The 15,860-nt window shown below is 54.5% G+C and overlaps 8 protein-coding genes across 8 annotated transcripts; 3 read left to right on the top strand and 5 right to left on the bottom strand.

The window, feature by feature from the left end:
* Window positions 1-691: 691 nt before the first annotated feature.
* J4E85_001188 (uncharacterized protein) lies at window positions 692-1,907 on the top strand (the record flags this gene model as incomplete). Its single annotated transcript, XM_051465476.1, has 2 exons — window positions 692-1,692; window positions 1,745-1,907. 2 exons carry the CDS (start codon window positions 692-694, stop codon window positions 1,905-1,907), a joined length of 1,164 nt encoding a protein of 387 aa, XP_051330033.1.
* A 1,665-nt stretch (window positions 1,908-3,572) lies between these two features.
* On the bottom strand, window positions 3,573-5,795 carry J4E85_001187 (uncharacterized protein; the record flags this gene model as incomplete). The annotated part of the gene is made up of 9 exons (XM_051465475.1): window positions 3,573-3,952; window positions 4,014-4,551; window positions 4,869-4,892; window positions 4,945-5,049; window positions 5,106-5,170; window positions 5,235-5,291; window positions 5,347-5,365; window positions 5,422-5,456; window positions 5,513-5,795. 9 exons carry the CDS (start codon window positions 5,793-5,795, stop codon window positions 3,573-3,575), a joined length of 1,506 nt encoding a protein of 501 aa, XP_051330032.1.
* Window positions 5,796-6,255: 460 nt separating this feature from the next.
* On the top strand, window positions 6,256-7,027 carry J4E85_001186 (uncharacterized protein; the record flags this gene model as incomplete). Its single annotated transcript, XM_051465474.1, has 2 exons — window positions 6,256-6,413; window positions 6,469-7,027. The coding sequence occupies 2 exons, from the start codon at window positions 6,256-6,258 to the stop codon at window positions 7,025-7,027; spliced, it is 717 nt and encodes a 238-aa protein (XP_051330031.1).
* A 615-nt stretch (window positions 7,028-7,642) lies between these two features.
* J4E85_001185 (uncharacterized protein) lies at window positions 7,643-8,516 on the bottom strand (the record flags this gene model as incomplete). Its single annotated transcript, XM_051465473.1, has 3 exons — window positions 7,643-7,788; window positions 7,854-8,395; window positions 8,455-8,516. 3 exons carry the CDS (start codon window positions 8,514-8,516, stop codon window positions 7,643-7,645), a joined length of 750 nt encoding a protein of 249 aa, XP_051330030.1.
* Window positions 8,517-9,077: 561 nt separating this feature from the next.
* Window positions 9,078-10,369, bottom strand: J4E85_001184 (uncharacterized protein; the record flags this gene model as incomplete). The annotated part of the gene is made up of 3 exons (XM_051465472.1): window positions 9,078-9,307; window positions 9,357-10,199; window positions 10,252-10,369. The coding sequence occupies 3 exons, from the start codon at window positions 10,367-10,369 to the stop codon at window positions 9,078-9,080; spliced, it is 1,191 nt and encodes a 396-aa protein (XP_051330029.1).
* Window positions 10,370-11,854: 1,485 nt separating this feature from the next.
* SNX3 (Sorting nexin-3) lies at window positions 11,855-12,468 on the bottom strand (the record flags this gene model as incomplete). Its single annotated transcript, XM_051465471.1, has 4 exons — window positions 11,855-11,883; window positions 11,946-12,245; window positions 12,299-12,320; window positions 12,391-12,468. 4 exons carry the CDS (start codon window positions 12,466-12,468, stop codon window positions 11,855-11,857), a joined length of 429 nt encoding a protein of 142 aa, XP_051330028.1.
* Window positions 12,469-12,875: 407 nt separating this feature from the next.
* Window positions 12,876-14,132, top strand: J4E85_001182 (uncharacterized protein; the record flags this gene model as incomplete). Its single annotated transcript, XM_051465470.1, has 1 exon — window positions 12,876-14,132. The coding sequence occupies one exon, from the start codon at window positions 12,876-12,878 to the stop codon at window positions 14,130-14,132; it is 1,257 nt and encodes a 418-aa protein (XP_051330027.1).
* Window positions 14,133-14,426: 294 nt separating this feature from the next.
* On the bottom strand, window positions 14,427-15,134 carry J4E85_001181 (uncharacterized protein; the record flags this gene model as incomplete). Its single annotated transcript, XM_051465469.1, has 1 exon — window positions 14,427-15,134. One exon carries the CDS (start codon window positions 15,132-15,134, stop codon window positions 14,427-14,429), a length of 708 nt encoding a protein of 235 aa, XP_051330026.1.
* Between the last annotated feature and the right edge of the window lie 726 nt (window positions 15,135-15,860).

Below are 15,860 nucleotides of genomic sequence, written 5' to 3'. Positions count from 1 at the left end.
GGGTTGCATACGGTGCTTGCGAAGAGACGCCGAGTAAAGACCGTATGTATCCAGAAAACTACCGAAGGCAAGAAGGTGTCGCGTGATGCCAATCGAGGAAAATGACATTCCTTATCGCACTTGAGGAGCGGTCAGTGCATGCCTTGGTTGATCGGACAAGCAATGAAGCTGGCTAAAAAATGCCCATGGTCTTTCTGTACACACCACAGATTCCCTCGGAGCAACTCTGTGTCATCCAAGCATTGTGTATCTCATCATGACAGTTGTTCTACTCTTTCTACGCATTTTTTCGGTAGCAGTAAGCTACTTCACTCGTACGATGAGGGTGTAGAAATTCTAATCGTGATCAGATTACCTCCATCGCAGGATGGCTGTCGTACAATATTCTCATCCATCCACTTCGACACTACCCCGGTCCGTTCTTATGGCGAGCATCTCCTATACCCCGCATTCTTTCTAGATGGAGGGGTACTACGGTGTTTGATGCGCACCGTCTACATGAGCAATATGGGCCAATTGTGCGATTGAGTCCCTGGGAATTGAGCTACACCTCTAGCAATGCATGGAAGGGTAAACATGGCCTCTTCCGCATACATATTTCTCGACGCTGACTTCGAAAGACATCCATGGGACAGGCACCTACACATCTCGCAAGCCGCTGCCAAAAAACCCTCTTGCTAACCCTCCACCTATGTCGGGAGAGCCGGGCATCATCGACGTGCTGGATGACGAGAAGCATCGAGAACAACGCCAACTCTTCAATCAAGGGTTTTCCACCCGGGCACTGAAGGAGCAGGAGCCCTTGTTGCTCAAGCACGTCAACAGATTGACAGCAGCCGTCCAGTCGCGCGCTGATCAGGGTCTCGAGACAAACATGGTAGACATGTTCAACTTCTTAGCCTTCGACGTTATGGGTGATCTAGCTTTCGGCACCTCTCTTGGTCTATTGGAGCGATCAGAATACAACAGCTGGGTTCGTGTGATAGTTGCAACGATCAAAGTAGTCACTATCCGCATCGTGGTATTTTACCACGTTCCTTTTGCGTCAAAGATCCTGCCGCTCTTGGTCCCGAAATCGATGAAGGCAAAGCGAGATGCGCACATGAAGTTCGCCGAAGATCGTGTGAAGGAAAGATTGGAAAGAAAGACCGATCGTCCAGATCTCTGGGGTCTGATCACCGGTGGACCCGGCGGAAAGAAAGCGAGCCTCTCTCTGGATCAAATGGTCGGCAATGCCGCTCTCTTCATGGTGGTAGGGTCAGAAACTACGGCAACAGTGCTTTCGGGAACGCTATATTTACTTTTGAAGAATCCCCACTGCATGATGAGATTGAAGCAAGAGATCTATGACAGTTTCAAGTCGAAAGACGCGATGACAATAGAGGCACTGCCGAGGTTGGCGTACATGAGCGCAGTTCTAGACGAAGCCATGCGAGTCTACCCTGGCGCTCCGGAGACGTTGGCGAGGTTGGTACCAGCAGCCGGTATGCAGATTTGTGGCAAGTATGTTCCGAAGGGCGCCACGGTGTTTATACTCCACTATCCGATGTTTCACTCCTCGAGAAACTTCGTCCGACCAGACGATTTCGCTCCAGAGAGATGGTTGCCTGAAGGCTCCGTGGAGTTTGAGAAGGACGACAAGAACGCGTTCAACCCTTTCTCAGTCGGTCCACGCGCCTGCCTTGGAAGAAAGTAAGTCCACTACCCTGGTCACCTTTATGCAGAGGCCTAATTCCGCCTACAGTCTGGCACACTATGAGTTGAGGCTTGCCTTGGGCCACTTGTTGTGGGACTTCGACTTCGAGCTCAACGAAAGCTGTGATGACTGGATGGATCAACAAACATACTCTTTCTGGCTGAAGCCGCCACTCATAGTCACGGCTCGAGAGGCAGACCGGAAGCCATAGCCAGAGACTAGGGGTGGAAGATGGGTATGAGAGCAAAGCTTCAGGTGACGCGCATGTCGAGGTATCTTGGGAGCTTTGGCTGTCTCGTCTAGAATATCTTACCACACAATTCACGCATAGTTCAGATCATACCTGCTTGCACATAAGATGCGTTATGCAATGTCTCCAGCCAGCTCAAAGCAGCTGATTCGAGCCAAGTGACTGACACTCTTGGACGATCTGTTCTCTGCTTGTGCTCCGGTATTGGGTCAACAGATAACGGATTCTGAAGGCAGAAGGTAAACCGTAAGGATTCAACCTAGCAGCAGAGTTGTCACTTGCTGGTAGCATACATTCGGTTGAAGATCCGACATGCGCATGTCGTTTTCGGCCCTGAGCGATGTCATGCATGCTTTTCGTGGCGCCGTGATGGCGCGATGTGCTGCCGTCGCAATTAGCACAACCGTGGATACGACACCAATGCTTATCGACCTTCCGTAACCAGGTTCGTGGCGGTATCTGGCAGGCCCTCATACACACGGCGGCGAAACTGATGTCCGGGATACGGGAGACTTCGGTTTTTCTTTTTAGACCGAACGCCCGAACAACCTGGTAGCGGAGTGGCATGATCCAACAACTGAGGCAGCGATGACAAATCCTTGCCGTAGAAGAAGCGAATGCATATTGTGAGGACGTGCTGTTCATCCAAATGCTCCTGAGCTTTTCGCACAAACCAAAGATGCAGCCGCACTCTGCGAAGCGCACTGCCGAAGTCGGAGGCTCCCGAGGTCCCGAAGAAGTCGTTGTCTAGGTACGCGTCCATGCCCAAGCAGATATTTGCAAGACCCCGCGATCAAAGTTTCTGGCTGCTTTGCGCATTTTTCTCGACCAGGCTGTTGACAATACAGGCGTTGCAACATGGTAGACGCCGTAGGGAGGATTCATTGGCCGGGACAGCACTCTTGCAGCCTGCGTGATACGCACGGCCCAACAGCCCGCAGGAGCCCCACGATCTTCGGCGGGTTAGAACTGAGTCGCAATGAAGCTTGTGCTACCAAGCTATCTTGGATTCCTTGAGGTCAACCCGGCGTCGGAATGCACGTGAGGGATCTTGGTCGCTCGGATCGTCCCAAGTGTGCGCACAAAGGCATGGGCGTTCATCGTCGCTCCGACCACAGCCAAAGCGACATCGATCGTGGTGCGCCTCGCAAACTCGTTTCTGCTGTGATTTTTGATGTCTCGTGTTCGCCGGGCACCATACACATGTCGTTAACAGGGGGCGGCGGTTTGTCGTGGATGTGATCGAGAGGCGGGCTGCTATGTGTCGGGGACTCGAGATCGTGTTTGGTTGGGCTGCATCAGGCTCTTGGTCGCCTTTCATCTCACAAGTAGCTTTCTGTCTTCTGGGCTTCGCGCTCAAGGCTGAAGTCTCTTCGCGAGTGACCTCGGACCTGTATATTCGCAGTAACATTGTGGCATACGAGTAAACGATGTAGATTCACCGATGGGCTAGAGGTAATTCCAAATCATCTGTCTCTTTGTTGTTTTATAGTAGAAGCTCAACAGCTCGGTAGTATCCGTAGACGACGATGATGTCAGTCTGCTCCACCACCACCTGGACCCTCGTATATGCAACAAGATCAGTCGGTACTGACTCTAGCGTGTAACATGTGCTAAACTTCAACACTAGGACCTACTATCCGAGCAATTGACTTCTGCATCCTCCTCAGCATGCTTCAGGCTCTGGTCCTTGCCCAACTCCGGGTTCCGGATGACCAGCGAGAAAGCGACAAGAAGTACTGCAAGACATATACCCGTGATGCAGAGTAATTTTTGCACGTGTCTGTATGCCTGTATCACAGCGATACGCTCTGGGGTTTGCACTGGGTATAGAGTTGCAAATGCAAACGGATCACCATACGCGACGGCTGCGAGCGAGGGATCGCCAATGCGACGGGCCAACTCATTTGGGATGATCTGCTGCCACATAGCACCTGAGACTGTATTACCAAGCGCGCTGCCAATGTTGTAGGTAGCGAGATAAATGCCCGTTACGATTGCGACGTCTGTTTTGGGTAGTTAGTATTGTCGCTTCAACTAGCGTGAGTTGCCATGGAAGAAACTTACGCTCGTGTTTTGTAGCAGCTTGGATACTGGCTTGTGCAGGATATGGAAACATGCCTCCTGCAATGCCCAAGCATATCTGCGCTCCGATGATGCCGGAATGCAACGAATCGCCAGAGCCGCCACGGTAGTAAATTAGAAGACCAAAAGCTACCACGAAAAGACAAGTTCCGGCGACGATGAAAGGTTTCAAGCGGCGGACCTTGAATACAACACCACCAAGGATCAATCCGGTGATTACCGAGGAGAAACTGTACAAAGAGCTGATGCGAGTTGCGCTCTTTACTGATTCATCAAATGCGACGACTAGTACAGTGTACAGGAAGTCGCCTTGCATGGTCCATGCAAAGTTCAAAGTGCAAGCAATACCTAAAGCACCCCAAACCGCACGATCCTTCAGTAGATGGAACGGGAGCATTGGATGAGGTGCTCTGCGTTCCCAGAGGACAAAGGCGGGGAGGCACATGAAGCCGATGATAAGAGGAGCAATGACTTTGGCAGTCCCCCATTGCGATTGCGCGCCACCTGCGATGGTGAGAGGCTCGTGGTTGGTCAGCAAATCGGAATCTCGTCTGGTGCAAACACATGCCGACTTACAGTCAGAATGCAGCCGAATACCGCAATAAGCAGCACGACGCCGGGGACGTCCATTTGCCAAAAGAGAGTGACTAGCAAATTCCTGGTACCGCCATGAACTTCGTATGGTGTTTGGTATGCATCGAATGCGCCGGCCCTTTTAGCTTGTCGGCTGGACCACATGAGCGAAGCGACTAGAGGGATGCAACACACTGTGTATATGATGCACCACATGCCTACCCCCCATCGCCAAGTGGTCTGACTAAGCACAGCTTGACTTACATCGCCGCTGACCCAAGTATTGATCTACCGAACATCAGAAACAAGCTAAACCGGAGCGTACGGTTATATTGCTTACCAAAAATGGAACGGCAGGTATGTATGAGAAGAAGAGTCGAGATCGAAGGGAGGTGATGTCGGCTATGATGATTTCGATGAGCACGATGATGGTCGTGTAGCCAATCTGTAGGATACCCGTTAGTATTGGTCTTGTCCGTTTGGCGTTGTTGCAGCACGCACTTGGTAAAAGACTGCGCCTGCGGCGAAGGACTCGACATTTGAACTGACGGATTCAATGACGGTACCTTTGGTCGTGTTAGTACGACTGCCAGAGCACAACGCTAAGCTCCCAGTTTGGTGTGTGCATACCGATGATGTAAAAGAGCATGGAGAGTATGACGACTTCTATGCGGCCAAAGACATCGGCTGTGACCATCGAGTTAGTTTCTCATATCTTGATCGGTGTGAAGACTCAACTTACCAATCTTAGCCGCAGTAGGCTGTTGAGCACACAGTGAGCATGGGTTTATACGTGGTAGCAGACTCTAAGACTTACCTGCGCAGCAGCGGCGATGACGCTCCTCAAGACATCTTGGTCAATGTTAGCGTTGGTGACTCGGAATGACTACAGATTTCACCAGACATACTAATGGTAGCCAAGGTGGAATGCTGTTGGAATCCCGCAGTGGCATATGGCTGGTAGGTGTATCGGAGCGTCCCATCCAAACCATACGCATACGCGATGAGGAAGATGCCGAAGAAGATGCAGCAGCGGTTGATGAAGGACGTGTGCGCGTTGAGGGCTTCGATGCGTGCGACACCCGGAGACTTTGCGTCTGGTAATGCGGTGGGGGAGGCTAGATCGGCGCCGGTCGCGGTTGTGTTGAATAGCGCAGTTTTGCCAACGTCCAAGTTGTGGTGAAGCGACATGGTGGTTGGTGGATTGGTCGGCACAAGTGTTGCGAGGAGATAATGTGCAACAACGGTTATTTACCAGCGCCGGGCGGCAGGTGAAAAGAATGCGGGCTGCATATTTCATGTGATTTCCCAGTGCGGAACGCGTTACTACTGTACAAGCAAACGGACAGCTTCTCGGTGCTAGGTGGAGCATAGTGCGGCTCGGGACAGCTGATTGATAAGATTAGATGCAAATTCTCGCTGGCTTGGCGTGACCCCCCGGCAGCTCGGAAAGCCTTGGCGGCGCCCAATCCCGACGTGTAAACGCGGGCGTACGGGCTGCTGTCGGAGGTGAAGGCGTCGAGGACGATGGGTGCTGCGGCGAGCGACGGGGGCTGGTGCTGACAGTGCCGAGGGGCTGCGTGTGTGAGACTGCAGGCGGTGCGTCGAGGCAGTACTTAGCAGACGCTGCACGCAGCAACATCGAGCAGCCATGGCCCACGCGTACTTTGGCGCGACAGACGACAGCGTAGACTCGGGGCTCGGCGCGGACCTCGACGACGGCCAGCCACAGCAGGCGCGCAGCAGCAGCGAGGAGAAGGACAGCCTGACGCCGGCGCAGAGCAGGCGCAAGGCTCAGAACAGGGCAGCGTACGTGTCCCGCCCCCGTCCCCCATCCAGCGCCCCCGTGCTCATGCCTCTCCAGCCAGCGCGCCTTCCGCGAGCGCAAGGAGCGCCACGTCAAGGAGCTCGAGACGAAGCTCTCGGCCCTCGAGTCCAGCACCCACTCGCTGCAGTCCGACAACGACCGCCTCAAGGCCGCCCTCGACCGCGCCCGCACCGAGAACGACATCCTGCGCGCCACCACCCGCCGCTCCCCCTCGGCCTCGCGCCCCCTCTCCGCCACGTACCCCTCGCCGGGCGCCTATCTGCCCGTCCACGACCATGGCCACGACGGCGACGACGACGAAGAAACAGCCACGGCCTACCGTGTCGAGTCCCTGACCAACGCCACCGTCGTGAACACGGCCGCGAAGGAGCATCCACGCACCCGCGCCGGGGCGAAAGAGGTCCCCGCTGCCCAGGCCTGGGACCTCATCCAGCAACATCCGCTCGTCAAGCAGGGTCTGGTTGACGTGGCCGACGTGTGCGAGCGCCTGAAAGGCTCCGCCAAGTGTGACGGCCACGGCCCCGTCTTTGAAGAGAGCACCATCTGGCGAGCAGTCGACGAGTCGCGCCGTTGCGGCGGCGATGAGCTCATATGATTGCTGCCTCCATACCCCTTGCGTCTTTTACTATTCTTCTGCGCTGCCACGCTGGCTTTGCGTTCTGGGCCTTGGGCGCTCGGCGTCCGGTGGCTGCACGAGCTTTCCCACAAGACGGGCGCTCCAGTGTTGGACAGATGGCGATGAGAGAACACACTTTTTTTTTAGATAAGGCGAGAATTCTATTCCGCCATGTGCTTGTTTGCCCATGCCACAGCCTGCCACGTAGCAAGTCGACTCTCAGAAATCCAAATTTCTTCATCTTGACTTGTTCACCACCAACACTCCCGTGTCCGGAGAACATGACTCCCCATCTTCAACGCTCGTACCTCAAACCAGCAGCGTAGAACAAGTCTGCCAGTAAGGGGTCAGTCCACGACCAGAATGTATCTACTCAACACCGATCGAGGCGCCATAGTATCTGATACGTCCATGCGAAGCGAGCATCCGCCATCGTCAACTACTGCCTGGAAAGCCAACACATGTCTCAATGCCAGACGTTCCTCGTACGGCGCGTACAAAGCAAGTCTCCGGGAGACAGCTTTGAGGTCGACGTCGTGGACGTCAACAACCCTACCAGGCAATAAGCCGTCACATTACCCTATCAGTACGCCTTCAGTCCCAGTCGCTATCGTCATCGTCTCCTGCGGTGTTGCCTTGTCTTATCCTGCTAGGGTTGGCGTCCTCGTCGTCTCTCTTCTTCTGGAGGCGCGAGTCTCCTAGTTTGACGGCGCCAACATCAACGAGAAGCCTTTCCAGATCTGTCATAGCAAGTTAGCACACCGTAATGCAGGACTGCCGTCAGGAGTTGAGGGACGCGACCCACCCTGTACACTTGTCCTCGGTCCCTTCAATTGCATCAGCGTAACAATCTGCCTCTTGATATCCCCGTCCTTGTAGATCAGCACCGTCGGCGTGTTCTTATCCGGGTACCCCTCGATGCAAAGATCCGCCCTCATCTGGCAAAACTTGACATCGCCAAATCTCTTTGCCAACTCCCTCCAATGCTCAATCATGACTCTTGACTCGGTGTTTGTGCCTGTTGAACTTGTCAACAAGACCAGCACATGTGCCTTTTTGCTCTCTTCGGTAACGTCGGAAGAGTAGTCGGGTTTCTGAATATGATAGACTTGGTTGTACACCGAGGCGGTATTTATCGATGCAAGCTCGGCCATGCGCTTTTGACGGTACGAGTCGAGAAAGTCGTCGTCTTCTTCATCCTCTAGCTCGGCCAGCTCGTCCATGTCTTTGCCCTCTAAACGGTTCTCGTGTGCGAGTTCGCGAGCCTGCTCAAGCGCCTCCTGAATCATGGGTGTCGGCGATGGCGGCTTCTCGGGGATGACGCCATGTTTCCTGAGAATATCGTTCCTGACGCGCTAGTTTCAGTACTGTGTCTTTCGCCATCACCTGATGGTGGTTTGACTCACCATTCCGTGTCGGCGTTGGGGTCGTCGATTGGGACGTTGACGGGCATGTCTGGCATCTGCATGATGGTGGTGTGGAGGAAATGCCTGTTGGGAAGATTCGGTAGAGTGTGCAAAGTGCAGGTGGGTGGTAACAAACGTTTCTTCTAGACGTCTGGTGCCTGGAACGTCAGATATTTCCAACAGCGCGAAGCTCCGTCATGGACCCTGCCAAGCTGCCCCGCCCCCACCTCAGCTCCACGCGACGCCACCCGTGTCTCTTCTGGAAGCTGCGTCTTAGCTCCTCCATCTCGGTTACAGATATCTGCCATCATTTCTTTTTGTATGTAGCAAGCACGCTGTATTTAGAGGCATTCTCCACTACATGTGAGAGTAAAATACGATCCGACTCATCCGTATAGATTCCCACCGCGTACTTGATCATAATCTTTCCCCGTACTTGTTACCACGAGCTCGAATGTCCAACTTCTCCGTGGTTTGACCAACACCCTTTGCTGCCTCTTTCATTCCCTCTTATGTATGGTACATGTCAAGAATGCAAAACCCGATTATTTACATCTGTTTGGTCATCCTGACTTCGCACATGCACTCCCTTACTCACTTTTACCCTCCACATCTGCACGGTCTTAAAAGAACTTCCCGTTGCTGCCATTCTCGATGCTGCTATGCTCAACCACAGCCTCACCATCGTGCTCGTCGAAAGCACCAGGTCTATCGATGTTTCGTGGAAGAGGTCGGTCAAACGCGTCGAAGCGACGACCCTGAAACTTGGCCTTGATCCAGAGGAACCCGATGCGGAGAGCGCAAGCAGCAAAAGCCCAAAGAAGACCTCCGAAGGGCGCTGCTACGAAAGCACCTCGTCGTTGTTAGCAATCGTCATGGGCGCCGGAATAGCTTGCACTCACCGAAAGCGCTCCAGTCATTTGCGTACAATCCACCTTCCAACAACAGCAAGTTCCCGGCTAGAGTGACATCGCCATTGTAGTAGACAAGCCCAAACAAGAAGATGGTGAAGATACCCCCAAGGCCTCCAATAACAAAGTCGAAACCCCGGTAGAAGTAAAACTTGTCGCTCAGCCCGATGACGAGGCAAGGTACAACCGCTGCACTGACAAGATCACTGATTAGGAAAATTTGCAGGATATCGGGACTGCGCAGAGCCACGACGACAACAGGGAAGATGAGCGCCACAACGCACGCGCGGATGATCCAGATGTTGAGTTTGTTGCGGAAGAAATCGTTGCTTCCCGTGCTGATCATGGCTGATTGGAAAGAGTCAAATGCAGCAGTGGAAAGCGAGATGGTCATGACGAGAACAACACCGACAACCCACGCAGGCAGCCGTTCTAGCAACAAGAAGAAGGCCAAAGAGCCGTTTTCTTCGTCGCCAATGGTATACGCACCAGACCATGCTGCAAGCATTCCTCCCACACCTAGCAGAGTGAGGATAATCAGTACGCCCATACTGGCGAGTGAGACACCAATCCAGAGATCCCTGTCCGTGCGAGCGGCGAAAGTACGCATCCAGAAGCCTGAGAGGAAGAAGTCGTTTGACAAAATGGCGACAGGGAGGATGTAGATAAGTTGCCAGCCTAGGAGGCTGGATTCGAGGTATCGGGATTGGTCGATGAGGGAGCGGTCGATGTCTGTTTCTACGCCGACAGCAATGACGCCCATGATGATAAGGCCGATGACCATGACGCCCTGGATATTGTCGGTTACGAAAGAGACTTTGAAGCCCCCGAGTGCTGAAGTAAAGTTTTAGTTGATGCTCGTAGTTAGAGTTGCAACAAATCTTACAGGTGTAGATGGTAGTAACAGCGCACTCCACAATGACAACCGGAAGACCGTTCAAGCCCGTGAGTAGAGTGACGATTTGCTGCAAGGCCGAGAGCTCAGCGACCATGTACAAAAACATGGTGATGAGCGTGCAGACGCTCAGAAAGAGTCCTCCGATAGCTCCGTAGCGCTGCCTTGTCCATTCTGTCAGCACGAAGCCTTCAGGACACTTCCGTCTAATGATGGGACCCAACGCGCCAAAGACCAATAAGGGCAGGGACGATGATAGCGCGTAAACCAAGAGACCCTGTACACCAGCAATGGTAGCGATCTGAGGGTACGTGAACAAGATACCGGATCCGAGAGCTGTGGATTAAAGAAGAAACCTAGGTCAGCCGTTTGCACGAAGGAGAATTGGGAGGGGGGTGCAAAGGGGGAAAGTAGCGGCAGCACGTTCCTCACGCAAGTATTATCTTGATCGAGTTCTTACGGTACTTCTCAGCTTCCCCTTCACCAGGCTCAAAACTACGCACAAGACAGACGGCCAGGCGTGTTTCGAGCCCAGCTCTGGTTCGGCGCCCGCAGTGTAGCCGCACAAAAGACCACCTCCCATGTACCCACATGCGATGGGGAACTGCAACGAGTTCTACAAGGCTGCAGTAGCAAGGGGAAGTGGCTCCTGTGAGAGATCTCAATACGAACCTAGAGGATTTTAATCCAGCTTTGGCCAAGCATGGAGACGCGAATTGCTTTGAATTGAAGCATCTCGCCATCAACGTCGAATGCTGGACGTCGTGGCAACGATGGAAAAGCCGATACTGCCGCTGCTTGTTCACGCGGCAAGAAGCACGCTGGGTGCACGAATGCACTCACCACTAGCGATGAAGTTGAAAGCGAGCGGGACTCCTAGGCGCAAAGTCAGCCAGTTGCTCTTGTTTGTAGGGCAGGAACGCCAAAGTCTGGCTGCAAGCGTGCGATGCGACGGTTTTCTAACCCTTTTGTGTGCGGTTACTAGACAGCCATTCGGTCTTGGACTGGTGTCGCAATCGCCATGCGACGTAACATCCTAGCACTCTATTCCCACACAGTTAGTGCCCTCGTTCCCACTGATCGCCCGCGGAGTCGCTGGTGTGAGCTTACAGGAAAGCGCCCAGGGTAAGGTAGATGATGGCGTTGGACGCTGGTTGTGACGGGATGCCCATGACTACAAGTACTGTCTGCGATAGGATGAAGTCTAGAAAGATGGGTAGAAGATGCACGGAGCCACGAGGTCGGGAACATGCAGGGTTAAGACGGTTCGGCTGCCAAAAACTTTTGCTTGTTACTAACCCCCGCGCCTTGCTCGTTGCATCGCTAGCGCTGCGCGGAGGAGGGTCGCCGCTGATGTCAAGTTGATAGCAATCGCTGTAGCCGGCGCTCGTCCCCAGCCATGGACGTTTGCGTGGATTGCATGGGATGATGATGGAACTATAGACATTGGCTCGCTGCTGCTACTCGTGACAAGGTACACAAAGCCCCACGTGAAAGCCCAACAAGAACGCCCGTTGCTCCGTACCGCAGGAAATGCGGCAATCTGATATCAAGTGTTGGTAGCCGCCCTCTGCAGTAGTCGGGTCAGGCGTGTCTACCACGCGTGTCTGTCCCAGTTGGGATCTGCTGCATGTTAGTCGTCGTCGTCGTCGTCACTGCCGTCGCAGCGCTGGATGGCTACTGACCCTGCACAAAGGCAGCCAGCACCTTGCTGCCCGTCTGCAGCAACGGATGGCCCACGACAATCTGGAGGAAGCGCTGGAGCCCTTCGCGTCGGTGCTCAATGACATCGTCCGAGAAGCGGTTGGTGAGCACCTTGCCCGGCAGCGGTGGTATTGTAACGCGCGCCGACTCGCGCTCGAGGATGTCGCGGAAAGCCTCAAACTCGCTGTAGCGACGGCGTACCGTCGACGACTTGAGCTTGAAGGCGGGGATGTTGGTGCGCATAACGATTTCGTACGTCGTGTACATGCCACGGCCGACACCTAGGCAGCGCATCAGCCCCCGCTCGCGCGCTCGACATGTGCCGTCTACTCACCGTGTGTCATGGGGTTTCGGACCTGTGCACGCGACAATTGTGAGCAGGGCGGCGGGACAGCATCGGGGCATCGCAGCTTCTGGCAAGCCTACCTCGATCTCCAGGAAGTTCTCGGGGGGCCCATAGAGCTCCTCGAAGCTTTGCGATCGCGCGTCTGGCAGCGACTGCATGGTGCAAGGTGTGTGGTGCGCGTGTAGGCGGCGGTGTAGCTGGCCGAGGGCTGGTCGCGCGAGAGGCAATGGCGGGGCTGTCGCTGCTAGCATCGCCTCCTCAGCCACATCACGCTCCACCAAGTCATTCAAATCGCGACATCGAGTTTTGATATACATGTATATAGCGTAATGCCTTACGTGCTCCAAAGTGTGTCTGATCTCCGGTTTGCTCAAGAAAGCTATTACTTGGACTGTCCTTTTCCTTTTTGCCAACGACGTCATTGTTACTCCACCTTGGAACTACCTAGCTGCTGCGCTCGAGCTCCGGTAGAATACCGAACTTCCTGATCGCTTTTAGCATTGTCAGAGCAACAATACCATTGCCATATTGGAGACCATTATCTGCACGGTCCACAACCACAACAATGCCTGAGATAATCCTCTCGATCAACGCAGGATCCTCCAGCGTCAAGATATCCGTCTACAAGACTCCAGAAGATGGCTCCTCGGTACCGAAACAACTCGCTGAAGCTACCGTCGAAGGACTTACCGCGCCGCCCTCGAAGCTAAAGTACGAGCGCGGAGATGAGAAGATTAATGGTCAAGAACTGGAGCATGTCACTTCACAAGAAGACGGATTCCGCTACATATTGGACCACCTGACCAACGACCAAGGTCTTCCCGAGCTCAACCGAAAAGAAGACATACATTTCACATGCCATCGCGTAGTGCATGGCGGAGACTACCCCAGAAGCCAGGTCATTGACAAAGAAACATACCACCACATTGAACAACTCTCGGATCTAGCACCTCTTCATAATGCACCCGCTCTCACCATCGTCCGAGCCGTGGCAGACATCCTCCCTCACGCGAAAAACATTGCCTACTTTGACTCATCCTTCCACAATACGCTCCCAGACTACATATGCACCTACCCAATCGACCAAACCGTTGCCCACAAGAACAAGCTGCGCAAGTACGGGTTTCATGGCATAAGCTACTCCTTCATCGCGAAGGCGGTAGCAACACACTTGAGCAAGCCGCTCGAACAAACCAACATCATCGCCCTGCATCTCGGATCCGGCGCTTCGGCATGCTGCATCAAAGGTGGAAAGTCGCTCGACACGACAATGGGTCTGACGCCCCTAGCTGGCTTACCAGGTGCTACGCGCTCGGGCTCCATTGACCCTTCTCTCATGTTCCACTACACGCATAGCGCTGGCAAACCGTCGCACAGTTCTAGCGAAAAACTGCACATTACGCAAGCCGAAGAGATTCTGAACAAAAAGAGCGGATGGAAGAGTTTGACTGGTACTACGGATTTCGGGAAGATTAGTTCTTCAGAGAGAAAAGAGGACAAGCTTGCGTTTGACATCTTTGTTGATCGCATTTTGAATTATGTCGCACCGTACTTTGCCAAATTGGATGGTGAGGTTGATGCGCTTGTCTTTGCCGGGGGTATTGGTGAGAAGGGAGGGAAGTTGAGGCAGGCCGTAGTGAATGGAGTCAGGTGCCTAGGTTTCGCTCTCGATGAGGAGAAGAATGCGGAGCAGGTCGAGCATGTGGTTACAGATATCAGTGTTCGCGATGCAAAGTACAAGACATTAGTCGTGCAAACAGATGAGCAGTTGGAGATGGCGAGAGGAGTTTTGGGTGATAAGGACAAGCATGGAAAGGATTAGCTATCCAGAGAAACTGTGGAGCTGTTCCTCTATTCTTGATGCTGGGCTGGTAGTCTATAGCCTGCGATGAATGTCTTGGTGCCTTGTATAAGTATATGTCACTGGGTATCGCTCCCAAGTGCTGTGATGTGTTCCGTTTACCCAAACGCCACCCATGCTCCGATCCAATCCGCTGTCAAACGCCATGCAAATGCACTAGGAAAACGCGAATTCTGGGGGCAGGTCTCCCGGGGTCTGAGCCGTGCTGTTCTGGCGAGATGACGAGACGGTTCGCGATTACGACTGGGAAGCAGACTATACTTGACCAATGGGCGCTCCAAAGTTCAAAGGGGGGCTTTTGAGCCTGACGCCGTCGACAAGTTTGGTGGCACACGGATTGCGCGATGCGGCCGATGCCTTGTGACTCAATGGCAAGTCCTCTTGGGCGTTCTCGGCGGGTGCGGGGGGAGCTGCAGGGTCGGGGGCACCCTTGAGTTTGCTGAACCTGTCCTGGTCCTTGGCAACCTTTTCGAGTACATCGTCCAGCACTTCGAGTGCTATGTGGTCGCTTGCACCATCGACGGGATTGGTAGGCAGCATCAGTGGGCCTATCAAGGGCTGGTCTTCTGGCGGTGTGCCCGCTTGCTCTTCCTGGGCAGGCGGCTCTTGCACAGCGGGCTGCTCGTCTTGCACTGGCGAAAGGGCGCGTGGAATCAGCGGAGTGTGGCCGGCAAAGCGCTTGTTGGCTTCGGGCAACGGGGAGAGGAGAGCGTGCGTCGGAGGCGGAGAGGGGAGGACTTGGTCGTCGACATCAGCCGGGGGCAGAGAGATGCGCGTGGGCATGCCCGGCCGTCTGTGTCGCCTCTGGAGCAGGCTCTGCAACGAGGCGCCATTGGAGTCGAGGGTGCCCAGCTGGGCGCCGGTCACCATGTTGTCGAGGCCCTGCAACTTGTCCGTTACCATCTCGGCGGGCGGAGTGGTAGTGTCGGGTGCCGTGAAGAGGATGTCAGGGCGGACATGCATCCTGCAAAGGCCAGCCCAGACGGTCTGGGTGTGAGCGTCGGCGTATGGCCTGCAAAGGTGAAGATACCGAGTCAGTCTAGGTCGTGCATGCACTTGGTATAGTCCATCTCTCACATGGTCAGGGTGCATCAACTCTCCAAGGCGAACCTACTGCACACTGCGGGCTCGTGGGCAGCGTCGGGTGGTGAAGAGACGAGCCAAAGCGGGATGCGTCGGAGTGGAGGGCGTAAGACTGGGCGGTGGGAAGCGGCTGGCAGCAACGGCGTGGGTGAGATGTTGCTCATATCAAGGGGACGCAGCCAGCGCACATGCAGCGACGCGGCACGCGGCTACGGTGAGAGGGAACCCGCCCACGTCATAGCCGCCGGTTCCTGGCTGCATACGTCGCCCCCACCCATTGCAGCGCCGTGTGTTTTCCAAGGTTCCTTCTCCTGCAGCGCTCGCTTCTGGTTTCACGCTTTGTTTCTTAGTCTGCCAGAATCTCCAAGCCACCCGCCTTCGCGCTCGGCTGCCATGAGCGGGTGCCCGTGACCCGCGCCATCTCGCGCCATCTCGCGACATCATCGTCTCGACCGATACCGCGCGCGCACCACTTTGGTCGACCTCGTAACCCTTTTGAACATCGCTACCCTTGGCGACATGGAACACGCCTACACGTGAGAGCTCATTGGCAGCATAGGCCCTGGCTCCGATCGAGACCTAGATCCTGCTCTTCTCTCCCGCCTT

Source organism: Alternaria conjuncta, assembly GCF_024043145.1.
Source record: "Alternaria conjuncta strain BMP 0040 chromosome Unknown scaffold_2, whole genome shotgun sequence".
Classification (NCBI taxonomy): Eukaryota; Fungi; Ascomycota; class Dothideomycetes; order Pleosporales; family Pleosporaceae; genus Alternaria; species Alternaria conjuncta.
This window is presented reverse-complemented; position numbering and strand designations above follow the sequence as displayed.